At 35.7% G+C, this 14,171-nt stretch overlaps 2 protein-coding genes across 2 annotated transcripts; one reads left to right on the forward strand and one right to left on the reverse strand.

Moving 5' to 3' along the window:
• The first annotated feature begins 7,665 nt into the window (after positions 1-7,665).
• LOC110687538 (protein NRT1/ PTR FAMILY 5.5-like) lies at positions 7,666-8,259 on the forward strand. Its single transcript, XM_021864197.1, has one exon. It carries the CDS (start codon positions 7,666-7,668, stop codon positions 8,257-8,259), a length of 594 nt encoding a protein of 197 aa, XP_021719889.1.
• A 783-nt stretch (positions 8,260-9,042) lies between these two features.
• On the reverse strand, positions 9,043-9,468 carry LOC110687539 (acyl-CoA--sterol O-acyltransferase 1-like). The gene has a single exon (XM_021864198.1). The coding sequence runs from the start codon at positions 9,466-9,468 to the stop codon at positions 9,043-9,045; it is 426 nt and encodes a 141-aa protein (XP_021719890.1).
• Between the last annotated feature and the right edge of the window lie 4,703 nt (positions 9,469-14,171).

A 14,171-nucleotide genomic window follows, 5' to 3' on the forward strand; every position in this document is an offset into this window, starting at 1 on the left:
ATTATTCTATTCTCATCATAATGCCCAATTTGCACAATTTGTTTGTGTTTTAGGTACGAACTATAGCCAGAGGTGGGGACTTGAAACAAGTTCCCTAAATATGCAACATCAAAATGAATGTGAGTATCTTTGACTGTAGCCGTGCATACACCATTGTTGTGTTTGAAAGTATTTTTGAATTCAAACAAAAGCTTAGGGTAAATTGGGTAGTGAGAGAAATTTTGGAACAAATGCACCCATTCTTGATAATCAATTAAGGAGATGAATTCGGAGAACTTACTTGCCATACACCAGTCATAATTGATGTGATAGCCGTGAGTGTAGTTCCAAGATGGAGACTTTTGAGAGCGTCGCCTTTTTCTGTCACCTCCTTTCACGGTTGTAGCCTTTCTCTTTGTCGAAGCTTGAGGGTGAACGACGGCAAGTGGGACTGGTTCAGGGGAGCCACCAGCAGAGGAAGGTTTCCGGGTTTTTGGTGGTTTCGGTGTTGAGTTTAGGTTGGTTTTCATGGTTATGAAGGTGAGTTGAAAGGAAGGAGAAGATGAATAGTGTGAATAGGAAGGAGAGAGAGTGAGGCCGGTTTTTATGAGGGTGTATGGAGAAGTTAATTTGATGTGATTGATGAGGGTGGAGTGTTAAAGAAAAAGAGTTTAATTGGGAAGGGTGAGAAAAAGTGACGGTTTATATGGTGAGGTAGTAGAGTAGTTTTAGGGGTAGTAGGATTTTAATAGGGTGAATTAATTGCAACTTTCAAACTTATCACAATAAAAGATAAACGTTTAAAAGCTAAGAAATATACGGAAAGTAAGGAGTAGTGAATATACTAGCTCCTTATCTTACGAGAAAAAAAATCTTTTTGTATTTTTGAATTATATGAGGAATAGAAAAAGAATTGAACATAGAAAAAAAAATAAGGAAGGAAAAAGATAAGAATAAAAAATAAGGAGAAAAAATAATAACAAGAAGGAAAACAGATAAAAAAATTAAAAAGATAGATAAGTGCAAATTGATCGTAAATTATGATGATAATTTACGTGATCATAATACAGAGAATAAAGAATGATGAAAAGGGAACTTGAAACAACATGGCTCAATATTTTTAACATATTAAAAGTATGTATAAGTGACTTTTCAATACTTCACAAATCTTTCCCCTGGGTAATTTCAGCTGTGTTATGCACACAAGATTGAGCATAGCATTGTTAGTTACATCCGATTTTACCTTAGGGGTTCCAAACAAAAATTACTTTAGCTGTAGCATCCCCAATTCCACACGCATCTTTTCAAACTTGTCTCTGCTTAAAGGCTTAGTTAATATATCAGCAATTTGACATTCAGTAGAAATAAAATCTAGCTTAATTAAGCCCTTTTTCAAGAAAGTCATAAACATATCAAAAGTTTCATCTTTACTATGTAAGAATATGACCCATGTAAATCTAGAATAATCATCCACAAGAACTAAGACATATCTTTTTCCACTTCTACTTTGAATTCTAACGGGGCCACACAAATCCATATGAATGAGTTCCAATGGTTTTGTGGTGCTTACCATTTTCTTTGATTTAAACGATGATCGAACATGCTTTCTTTTGATGCAGGCTTCACAAATTTTTTCATTTAGGAACTTGATAGAAGGTAGTCCGATTACCAAGTCCTTTGACCTTAATTTGTCAAGCAATGAAAGACTAGCATGTCCAAAACGTTTATGCCATAGAAGTGGATCATCCTCAATAACACTTAAACAAGATAGATTGTATTTTGGAACTTTGTTAAGGTCCACGGTATACATGTTCCATTTACGAGTTCCTTCCAAAACGATTTTTCCAGTGTTATTGTTGATGATTTTGCATTTTTCAGACGAAAAGCTTACAGAGTTTCCTTTATCACAAAACTGAGAAATACTGAGTAGATTATGCTTCAAACCCTCGACTAAAAATACATTGTCAATTGCATGGGAACTTGACCTTCCTACTTTGCCAACAGCAACAATGTTGCCTTTCTTATTGTCTCCAAAGGTCACTGTTCCCCCTGTATAGGCCGTCAGTGAGAGAAATCTGGATTCATCTCCTGTCATGTGCTTAGAACAACCGCTATCGAGGTACCACTGGTTGTTCCCCCTCACTGCGACCTGCAAAAGAAATTAAGGGTTAGTTGCAGGAACCCTTTCATTCATGGGTTCCTGTGTTGACACATTTGAATCAATTTTCTTCTGCCAAACATAGTTCACATTCTTATTGTACTGTTTTGCTTTCTTAGTACATTCTTCATTGCGATGTTCTTGTTTACCACAAAATGAACAAACAGTCTCACTAGGAAAGTCCACATACTTCTTTTTCTTTCCGGTAAACTTCTTCTTATGAACATAGCCTAGACCTTCTGTTCTTTTTGTTTGAGCTTCCTTTACCCACTTAGGAACACCCGTGCTTGCTGTATTTTTACTTTTTCTTGCAATTTCTAGGTCCTTTTCTAGTTTTTCATTTTTATCATTAGTATCCTTTATCTCTTTCTTAACATGTTCTAGTTCATTATTAAACATGATTAAAGGAACTTCAGTAGACCTGCAAGAATCAATGTTAGTACACAGCATTTTATATTGAGTCAATTCAATATTCAGCATGATATTCTCACTCTTGACTCTTTCAAGGGATTCTTTTAGCATAATATTTTTATCTAACAATTCAAAGAATCTGCCTTGAACATCATTTCTTAAGCTACTCAGATACTTAACATGATCTCTACAAATTTCAGTTGCCTTTTCGGCTTGCCTTAGTTTTGCACATAATTCTTTATATTCATCTAAGGTTTCTAACAATAAAGAGATTAACTTATCCTTTGAGAGAGATTTCAAATAACTAGGTTGAATGAGTACCTCATCATCATGCTTTGCCATTAGACAGAGATTGGCTACTTCATCGTCTGTGTGTTCCTGTTCCTCTTCTTCGGAACTTGATTCTCCCCACGTGGAAATCATTGCTTTCCTGAAATTTGTTTTAGAAAAGTTAGGCTTGGAGTTTCTGTTTTGATCAGCTTCTTTTCCCTTGCCTTTCTCAGATTCCCATAATGGACACTCTTTGATGAAGTGGTTGGTGCTTCCACATTTGTGACAAGAAGACTTGGCTTTGGATTCCTGATTTCTTTTACTGTATCCTTTCTTCTTGTCTAAAAACTTGTTGTTACGGTAGAATTTTTTCAGCCTTCTCACCAATATTGCAGCTTCTTCTTCATCAATGTCAGACTTCTCTTCGGATTCTTCATTAGCTCTTAGTGCTAGCCCTTGACTTTTGACAGTCTCCTGAGTCCGATTGTTCGACTGGATCTCGTGGGTAATGAAGGAACCCGCAAGCTGTTCCAGATTGAACTTGGTGAAGTCTTTTGATTCCTGCACAGCTGCAACCTTTGCTCTCCATCTGTCATTGTCTGGAAGACTTCTTAAGACCTTTCTGACCTGCTCATCTATAGGAATTATCTTACCAAGACACGTTAGTTCGTTAATAATACTTTTAAATCGAGTAAACATGTCTTTAATGGATTCTTTGTTTCCCATTTCAAAGCGCTCATACTGAGACAAAAGAATGTCTATTTTGGAACGTTTAACATCTGACGTTCCTTCATGTGTAACTTCCAGAAGATCCCAAATTTCCTTTGCGGATTTGCACCATTTGACACGAGTATGTTCATCGGGTCCAAGTCCCCAAATTAGAAACTTTTTGGCAGTAGCATTCATTTCTAGTTTTTCAAAATCAGTTTTTTCATATTCATCCATAGGTTTAGGGATTACCTCATTGTTAGCATTCGTTTTTGTAATTTCGTAATCTCCTACTTGTATAATCCGCCATACCTGATAGTTCTCTGCTTGGATAAAGATTTCCATCTTATCCTTCCAATAAGGATAATATTTGCCGTTGAAGTATGGAGGCCTTTGAATGGATGTACTCCCGAATTCCTTTTCCTCTGTGTAAGCCATTTTCCCAGGAACTCACTCAACAGGGTTGCCTGTGTGCTCTGAGTTCCCGCTCTGATACCAACTGAAAGTCTAACCGGCTAATACAAGAGGGGGGGTGAATTGTATTTGAGGTGAAATCTAAAAACTTTTTGCGGAATTTAACTAAATGAAATAATGACGAGAGAAGATATAGGCTTTTCTAAATTTCCACTATGTAATCAAACTCTTTACAAGTGAAGATTCAAACCCGTTAACAAGTTCCACAAATTAGGAACTTGTTCCCAACTCTCACAGAAGCATTCAGCAGCGAAGCTTCCTTGACCTCACTTTACAAAAACTCACAATCCCAAACCCCAAAGTACTTGAATACAATCTGTGATTACAAATACCTATTGCACTCAAGAATATATGAAGGAAAATAACTCTCTTTATGTTATTAGATGGCTACTGGAATTTTTATGCTTAAGAGTTATGTTTTGCTGAGATAGTTTGCATGAGTATTTATAGAGAAGGCTTAGTCATTAACCTCCACTATAATCACGTCCACATGCCAACACCCCACTAACAACTTGTGGAGTTATCTTGACAGATGGTGATCATGAAGAGGTTTCCTAGCCTTATCTCACTAATCCACTATCTCCACAACTTGATAAACATTAGCCGTATAATCAGAGATTTTCACACACAAAACTGCTTGCTAACTTTATGAGAAGTTTGTTTAAAAAGATTATCAAAAGTTTGTTTAAAAAGATTTTATTTGAAAAGATAAATTAATTATTTATATTAAAACAACTAGATAATTATCTTCGATAATTATCTTTATTCGAAAATAGATGACTAAATAAAACTTTTATAAATTATCTTTTCTTTAAGAAATTATCTTTTAAAACTAACTTTTATTCCAGTAGTCTTTTTAATAACATAAGTCATTGAGTTCCTTTCCGACTTTATATTATTGAGTGCTCACAATTAAAACTAGAACGTGAGATTTGCATGAGGCTTTTTAGAGAATGCTACTCCGCATCCAAGTTCCTACTCCGGAACGAACTTTGCTTGAACCCTTTATTCACCAAAGACTCAAAACATTCATTAGTCGAGTTTGTCAATGTGTCCATCAAAACCAAAAGGCTCAACACTTTGTAATTATGTTTTTGGATCAATTCCATATATCTTCCTAAGTTTTTTTTTATTATTTTTTTTTTGGACGGGATCTTTCAAGTTTTTTGAATTATGCTTAATGTGCATATCATAATGTTGCATATTTTTCAGTAGAAACAATAATCGTTGATATATTTCAAATTCATGGCATCAATTTTCCGGATGACAGGTAATAGTTTCATACCCACTATCTATCATGCATCTTACTCTTGTCTATTTTTCCGTCCCATATATAGATGTTCTGCTTCGTACTTAACTATTCATTTGATCAAACTTTGAAAACTTTGGCTCACCTGATGATGTATATAAGAATATTTTCATCACGTACAATATTGTTGAAATGTCTATGTTTTATGATGAATGCAGGTATATTGTGGGCGGATTTCTTCGCATACTATGTACTATGGATGATGATGATGATATACTTGACCGATGTTTGGAAGCTTGATTTCAGACATGCTGCTGCAATTATCAATATATGGAGAGGCTCAGCTTTGGTATTGCCTCTTGTATTTGTCTATCTTGCCGAAGCTTTTCTTGGCAACTTTTGTATCGTACTCCTTACCAGTCTTTCCTACTCAATTGTAAGTTTTAAGTTTCTTTCTTAGGCTTTGTTTAATTCATCATTTTTTGTCTGAAAATTATATTATTTGAATATATAAAATTCAGACATTAATGTAAGAAAATTAATAAAAAAATTTACTATTTTTGCACACATTAATGTAAGAAAATATGATTAAGTAATGAAATATTTGTCCTCATGTCCTAGCTACTTTTCAGTAAAACGTGTGCACAAAACTACAGAAGCTTATATCAATTCATAAAAGGAATTAATTTGATATCCGTTAATTTTCAACTTTGGTTGAGAAATACTTCACACACCTCTTGTCATTTTATGTTTGTCTCATTGAAATAGTTTATAGGGAAATTTTCAATATTAGCTCGGTGCATTTTTAACTTTTATCATTGGTAAATGATTACCAATGATATATAAAAGGCAAAAATACGAGGCAACTATTGAGATGTCCCCTAGTTTATAATTTAAAGAGAGAAATGCATGGTGATCATATAATTAATTATTCATTGATTCAATCATAATGTAGGGACTTGGGCTGTTATGGATGTCAACCCCAGCAGTCCTAGCAAAATCAAGCAATAATTGCACAGAATACAAGCCTGAATGCATAGGAGAGCAACAAAAAGCAACTATTTTACGCAGCATTGGTCCTAATAGCTGCTGGAATCGCTGGTCATTTAGCCTCTCTAGGATCCTTTCAAGTGCACCAGGCTCTATGTGTTGTCCCATACTAGGCGGTTTCATGGGCGTTTAGATTCTGATTATCGGACTCATTATTGCTGTCTCCCTCGTCAAGTCATGGGGAGTTCAGTTTGGCGTGTGTGCCTTATTTGCATTGGCCTCACTTCTTGTTTTCTTGAGCGGCGTTTGCTTGTACAAGTATGTTGGACCAAGAGGAAGCCCCCTAACTACTGTCTTTCGGGTGTTTATTGCTGCCTTGTCTAAGATCGCTTGTAGGAGGCCACAAGATGAGAATGAGGTTTATGAGATACGTGATGTCGATGAAAATGTTGCTTTGATGCCTCATACCAAGGCTCTCAGGTATTGTGCTTTAGCCTTATCCCGTATTTATTTATCCTTATACGGTCTATATTATGTTATATCATGCAAGAATAACCGTACCTAAGTACATAGTTTTATTAAATGACTCGTGAAGTTATAATAAATGATCTGACAGATGTTCAAAATTGACTTAACTCAAAATTTGGCTCGTATAAAAATAATGAATTTCGTACATGATTATACAGTGTGTAACCCAAATTTGATTTAGCTTGAAACAATTTTAAAATTATGACATACAACAAGATCACAAATGATTATGAAAAATTAATTAGGTTATAATGATTAAATCACTAAATTGAAACTTTTGTACATACATACTACCTCCGTTTTGTTTTTTTTAAAGTTGACACATTTTGATTTTAGCACTATTTACACACTCCCCTTTGACTGTATTTCGTGCTTTATATGTAATAAAAAATATAGTTGTGTGGGATCTTGTTAGATTCACGATATATATTTTCAAAATATCAACTTTTCATAATTTTTACTTATCGATAATTAAAGATATTAATTGTTGAATTTGTATATTGGCAAACGTAGCTAAAGAAACATGTCAACTAAAAAGAAACGGAGGAAGTATTATAGTACTCATTTATCTTAATAAATGTAATGTACAAGATTCTTTTAATGTAGGTGTCTAGACAATGCTGCAATAATTCTACCACAACCAAATCTAGAGCAACAAGAACAACATAGATGGAGGCTTTGCGGGGTAACAGAAGTGGAGGCAACCAAGACTCTCGTACGTTCGATTCCCTTGTAGGTTACCTTACTAATTGGCGGAGTGATATCGGCTATCGGCGACACATACTTCCTCGAACAGGCAACGACATTGAACCCGAAATTAGGACGCATCAAAGTCCCTCTTGTCTAATTCTTGGGATTCTACGACCAAGCTAAGAGCCTCTTCTCTAAGTACTTTGTTATGATAGCTACGAAAATTGTTGGGCGTAAACTATCACGCGTACGCTACGTTTCTCCTGTAGGAGTTGCCGTGTCAATGGTGTTTTCGATACTATGCTGCATTGCTGCAGCAAAAGTTGAGGCAAGAAGGCTTGAAATTGTAAAAAGTCATGGATTAATTTATAAACCAGATGAAAGAGTACCTATGATCATGTTTTGGCTTTTACCACAATTCGCGTTGCTTGGTGCCTTAGATGGAATTCGCGAATGGAGTGTTCCGAATTTAGTAGTTGGTCAAGCTCCTCGCTCTATGCTCGGGTTGTTTAACTTCATCAGCCTTAGTATAATCGGAACCGGGTATATAGAGAGTGCTGTTTCTGTTTATGTTGTTGGAAGGGTTAGCAGGAAGGTTAGTGGGATAAATTGGTTCCAAAGCACATTGAACAAGAGCCGTTTAGATAAGTATTATTGGGTATTAGCTGCACTAAGTGCAATAAATCTTGTTATCTACATTTTGGTGGTATGCTTTTATCGCTTTAAAGATTTAGATGTTGAAGCGTTGGAAGAGCCAGAGTTCGAAGAGACTGAAGACAACATTGTCAACCACATGGAATGATCGATGTAGCCAGGTAGTGAATTGAATTAATTTCACTGTCATTCGATTCCCATATACTTCGTATTTGGTATTTTTTTGGGGATGACAATGGATCGAATCTTTGACTATATGTTATACCCCTCTTATATATTGAGTATGTAGGTGGGTTTATAGTAAAAAGACTTGCAACATGAAAAGAAAAGAAAAAAAAAAGTTATAGTAAAACCAATGCTCTATCTTATTGTCTAAATTCATCCAATGATGATAGAATAAATTAGATTTAATTCATACGAATTCACCAATAGCTTTTTAAAGTTTGTTGCGCCAATTGCCAAAACCCACTTACCCACTAGTTTAGCTATAAACTTGTGCAGCCCAATTTTTAGCATCGCTTAAATTTGTATGGTGGATTAATAAGTAATAATTAATTATTAATTATTTAAATTAATCAATAATTATATATTAAAAGCAAAACTAGTAATGACACGTATCATTCTAATTAATTAAAAAATTTCCCAAAACTTTAAGATTCAAACCAAATCAATCAAGATAAGTTGACAACTTGACATTAGACATAAAAGTATAAAATGTTTAGATCAATTCCACATCAATAGTTTTATATATGTAAATCAACTTCACAAAAAGTGAAACTCTCTAACTTTCTTGCAATCTTATAAACATTGATAATAAATTCCTACTACTTCCCACTAAAAAAAAATCAAAATTGTACTAGTTAAATCTATAGTTGAAAAACAAATCCACAAATCACCAAATCTCAATTAATTTCCATACAATGTGGCACCATTAAAGATCTAAACCCATAACTCGCTTAACATACGCGCCAACAACCGCGTACTCCTCAAGCCCCTTCGAATCCAACCCAGCATTCAACAATGGCGGCAAGAACAACCAAAACCCGCTCCCCACCACAAACGCCGCCGTTAAACCGCCGGACAACCACCTTGGTGGGACCCACCATTTTCTCTCTCTTCCATACTTTTTCACCGTGATCTCAACGCAAAGACAAAATCCATGAATCAGAAAGAACCACGTGGCCTCAAAACTGGGACCCACGCGCCCAATATAATAGTATATTATCTCGTGCATTAACGCGGATACAATAAAAGTGGCCATCACAGCTGTAAGTGTTGCCAAATCACGGCTGAGGATTCGGGTGAAGAGATTCCGTGTGGGTAGGTACACTGTAGGCCTAAGAATGCTGGTTACCATGAGATTCCATCTTTTGCCCCAAAAATCTTGGAGAGAAGTTGATAAAAGGGGTTCATTGAATTGGGGTTCAAAATCTAATCCTAGGAAATAATTTGCTGACTTTGCAACAACTGCGAAAAATATTTCTAATGCAAAATAAATGTGGAAAAAATATAGTAGCCATAAGATTTTGGGATGAATTTGCATTATTTGATCACTATAGTCATAAATTTTGATTATTAGAACCAAAAGAACAAATTTTGAGAAGTAATTCCATGGTGATTTTTGTGGGTTTTGGGATTTTTCTTGAGTAATATTTTGTGATTTTTGTGGATTTTGGGATTTTTTATGAGATTGTGATTTATGATCTGGGTTTTGGTTATTTTCTTGTTTTAGTGAGTTTTTGGGAGGTTGAACTTTGATGGGTAAGCAAGAAACAGCAAGAAAAAGAGGATAAGAAATGGGAGGATCAAAAGAAAGTGGAGGTTTATCAAAAGCAAAAAGCAAGAGCTTAAAATTTGCAAGCCAAGCTATGAAAAAAGCAGTTAATCCACACAAATGAATAGAAGTAAGATTTAATGGTAGCATTAGAAAAAGTGTGATTATTGGGATTATTGCTGCTAATCTTGTAATACCCTTTGGTGTAATCTTGCCTATAACATAACAATAGTTTAATGACACAAATATTGATAGCCATACCTTTCCAAAGTTTTTCAGCTCATCTTGTGCTAGTTCCATCATTTTTTTTCCCTTTCTTGTATTGTATCGATTGATCCCGGATTGTTGTTGTTGTCTTATTGTGTTCTTTGATCGGATCGAGTCGATTGGACTCGATTCGAAGCCTCTTGAAGATTTTTGGAAGTGTAGATTTTTAATGGAATTGGCGAAATTTGTACTGGTAATTGGTGTTTGATAATGTAGAAGTTAGACTAGGGACTAAAATTGTTAGGCCAAAGTGATTAGAAGGTGCTAGGAAATAGAATAGCAACCACGTTTTTGTGCGCTATTCCGTATAATTAAAGGAGTAGCCAAGTGTATCATGGTCTTCGTCGTTTGTTGCAATTTTTATTCCTTATTAAAAGAATTGAACAAGGACAAAGTAACGAGCCAACAAGAGTGGATTTTATGGTGGTTATTTTATTTGGTTTGTGGTTTTAATATAGAAATTTGTCTGGCCAACAGTCGAGCAAGAAAGTTTATGGCTTTATGCTATTGATCTAGATTTGACGTGGGACCACAGTTGGGACACTAGAATTCAATACTTTTTCAAATACGGTACTCCCTCTGTTCGTATTGATGGGTCTATTTTTCTAAGGAAAATTTTTAAATTACCACCCAAAAATGACACCTTTTTCAAAATAACCACCCTTTTAATTTTTATTTTTATTTTACCACCCCTTAAATTAAAAAATTACTCAGATTCCCACCTTTTTCAAAATTCCGATGGCTTTTCCTTCAGTGGGCCCCACCTAACGGCTATTAACGGCTATATCTAGCTTTCTAATAGTTTCCCCTTCCATATTATCCTATAAAACACTTCCTCAAAATCAATTAGGCGTTTCTACTGCAATTTCCCCCAAAATTCCACAGAATTAGCTAGTTTGTATTTGAAGACGAATCCCCAAGAACTGCAGAAGATGAATTCACAATCAGGTATGCTCAATTCTCTTTGAAAATTAGGGTTCTTCGTACATTATAATTGAGGAAAATTGGGGAATTTTTGAATTAGGATTCTTGTTTTTGCACAAATTATTTGGGGTATTCCCACAATTAGGGTACCTGCTACTAATGAATTGGGGTTTCTAAAAATTTGGATAATTTGAGTTAACATTTGTGTAATTGTGTTTAAAAATCGTTTATTTATGTACTGTTATGATTGATTGGATCATGTTGTAAGCTAGTTCTGCTTTTTGTTGTTGGAATTCTTCTCGCAGAAATGGATGAGGATAAGGTGGTTTTGAGATTTAAGTACTTGTGTTTTGTTGTTGACATTGAAGTAGAAGTAGGAAAAAGTAGCTTGATGGATACTGCAATAGAATTTGAAGATCGACTTCATGAAATGGAAGATCCAGTAGAAGGATCAGTAGACCTCTTATACCCCACATTTCAGTATGTTTACAAGGGAAATATTGGACTTTAGAAGGTGAAGGTGACTTGCTCAAGATGTTTAGGAGGTTTCCTAATCAGGACATGTTTACCATACATGTTGGCACCACTGATGAGCCTGGTTTCTTGAATGACTTAATCTTGGAGTATAGGATGAAACAAAATGGGACATGGCCACCACCTGGTTATCCTCATTATGGAGGCCAACCACCACAGTGACTAGGTGTGCTTGAGTTTGATGTGTATAACAGCTTGTTCATTGGAAGTGGTTAGTTGAATTGACATATTTTATGCTAATTGCAGGTCGGAAGATGTCCTAGAATAACTCATCTCCCACATACCAGAAGAAATGTAATTGTGGATTGCCTCTTGCAAGGTTGACATCTTGGACCAGGGACAACCCAAGGAGGAAATTTAGGGCTTGCAAATTCTATGACCCTAACACTGAAACTAGGGGCTGCAAGTGTTTTGAATGGGTTGACATAGATGATGGAAGTGACTGGCAGAGAGATGTGATCAATCAATTGTTGCTTGACAAGAAGTTGATGATAGCTGAAGTGAACTCATTGAAAAGGGAGGTGGATGACTTGACTGGCCAAAGAAGATGTCTGGCTAATGAGGTTGACACTTTGAAACTGAAATGCAAGGCTCTAAGTGGTGACAGGAAGAAGATGATCAACAGCAATGGCAATTCTCACAGCAAGCTCATGGTTTTTTTAGTTGTTTTGTGTTCTGTTCTTTTGGTTTTAGGCTGTCTTGTACTCAATAAACTGGTTTAATGGGGAGGTGGAGTGAAGGCATCGCTGATTATAATGCTAAACTAAGTAGTTAGTTGTTAATGAATAAACAAGTTATTTTGCTACATCTATTTTGTCCAAATTTGTGATTGCTTTGACTTTCATAATTCCAGCATATTGATACAACAACAGCAAATTATTTTTTTAAAAAAGACAGCAAACATATGTGAAGGCAATAATACTGATATTTCATTCAACAAGTGCTATTGTCAACTGTAAAACATATCCCAAAAGTTACAGCTAAATGCATAATAACATAGCCACCCAAACTAAATTAATTCATAACTAACTGTGTTCAACTTGTCAAAATAATTTAGCCACCCAACATCCTCTGTATAAAATACCGGAATTCAGTAAAATAATCTAGTCTCTAAGTCTAGTAGGTTGTAACTTGGCCCTTGGTGGTCTTGGTGGTGGTGCAGAGGTAATGGCAGCTGTTTTTGGTTGAAGCTTGACTTTGCTTGGTCTGCTGCTGCTGATTCTGGTGCTCTTCTTGAGGGAACTTCTTGTTGGCAATACTATTAGGTCTAGGAGTACCACCAACTGCACTCTGTCAACCAAAACAACAAACAAACAGTAGTTAGGTTTTGTGTCAAATTTTCCCAAATTGTCATTGCATATCCATATACAACAAACACCAATATGTTTACCTTTTTTAGTGCTCTTTCTGCTTTCTTCTTTCTCTAGTCATTCACCCAGTCAGTGTACAAATATGGTCTTCCACCATCCTTCTTTGGTGAAGATACAACAACTGGTGTGACAGAAGGGTTTTTGCAAGTCTTAGCATAGTGTCCAAGCTGGTCACAATTCTTACAGGTGCTTCTCCTTTTTATAGGTTACTGCTACTGTTGCTAGTTTTGGCCACCTTGTTCTCCCTGCTCCAATTTCTCTTCTTAGACTTAGGTCTCCCAGGCTATACTTTGTAGGCTGGTGATAGAGGTTGCCTTAGCTTAACCTTTTTCCCAATGATGTGGACCAGGCATAGTAGCTACAGGTTCCCTATATGCCTAGTGGTAGGTGCTATACAAGGTATGCACTATCCACATAGTCTTCTGGGTCTGCCCTTTTGTCCATGATGCATGCATATGCATGGACACAAAGAATATTAATAAGGTCTCAATGGTAGCAAGTGCATGTCCCTTTGCTAAGATCAACTTTGACTAGGTTAGAGTTCAGCTCAACCTCATAAGTGTCATCCCTAGACACTTGCACAATACAATGCCTAGCAACTGGTTCAATCCTCTAAAATGTCTTCTTCACATAAGGAACAACTTTTCCTTCCATTTTCTGATAACACTCTCATTTATCATTGTTTCTTTTCATCATATACCTCCTTAGCCACTCCATTTGTGTCAAAATAGGCGTACGCCTAGCTTCCCTTATTACAGCATTAAATGTTTCACAAATGTTATTTAACAGCATGTTTGATTTAGGGAATGAGCTAAATGCATGTCTAGACCAGTGCATAGCTGGGATGTCAGCAAGGTACTCACAAGCTTCCTCAGACAAAAGGATAAGAATAAAAAATAAGGAGAAAAAATAATAACAAGAAGGAAAACAGATAAAAAAATTAAAAAGATAGATAAGTGCAAATTGATCGTAAATTATGATGATAATTTACGTGATCATAATACAGAGAATAAAGAATGATGAAAAGGGAACTTGAAACAACATGGCTCAATATTTTTAACATATTAAAAGTATGTATAAGTGACTTTTCAATACTTCACAAATCTTTCCCCTGGGTAATTTCAGCTGTGTTATGCACACAAGATTGAGCATAGCATTGTTAGTTACATCCGATTTTACCTTAGGGGTTCC

Source organism: Chenopodium quinoa, unplaced genomic scaffold (genome assembly GCF_001683475.1).
Source record: "Chenopodium quinoa cultivar QQ74 unplaced genomic scaffold, ASM168347v1, whole genome shotgun sequence".
NCBI classification, from domain to species: Eukaryota; Viridiplantae; Streptophyta; class Magnoliopsida; order Caryophyllales; family Amaranthaceae; genus Chenopodium; species Chenopodium quinoa.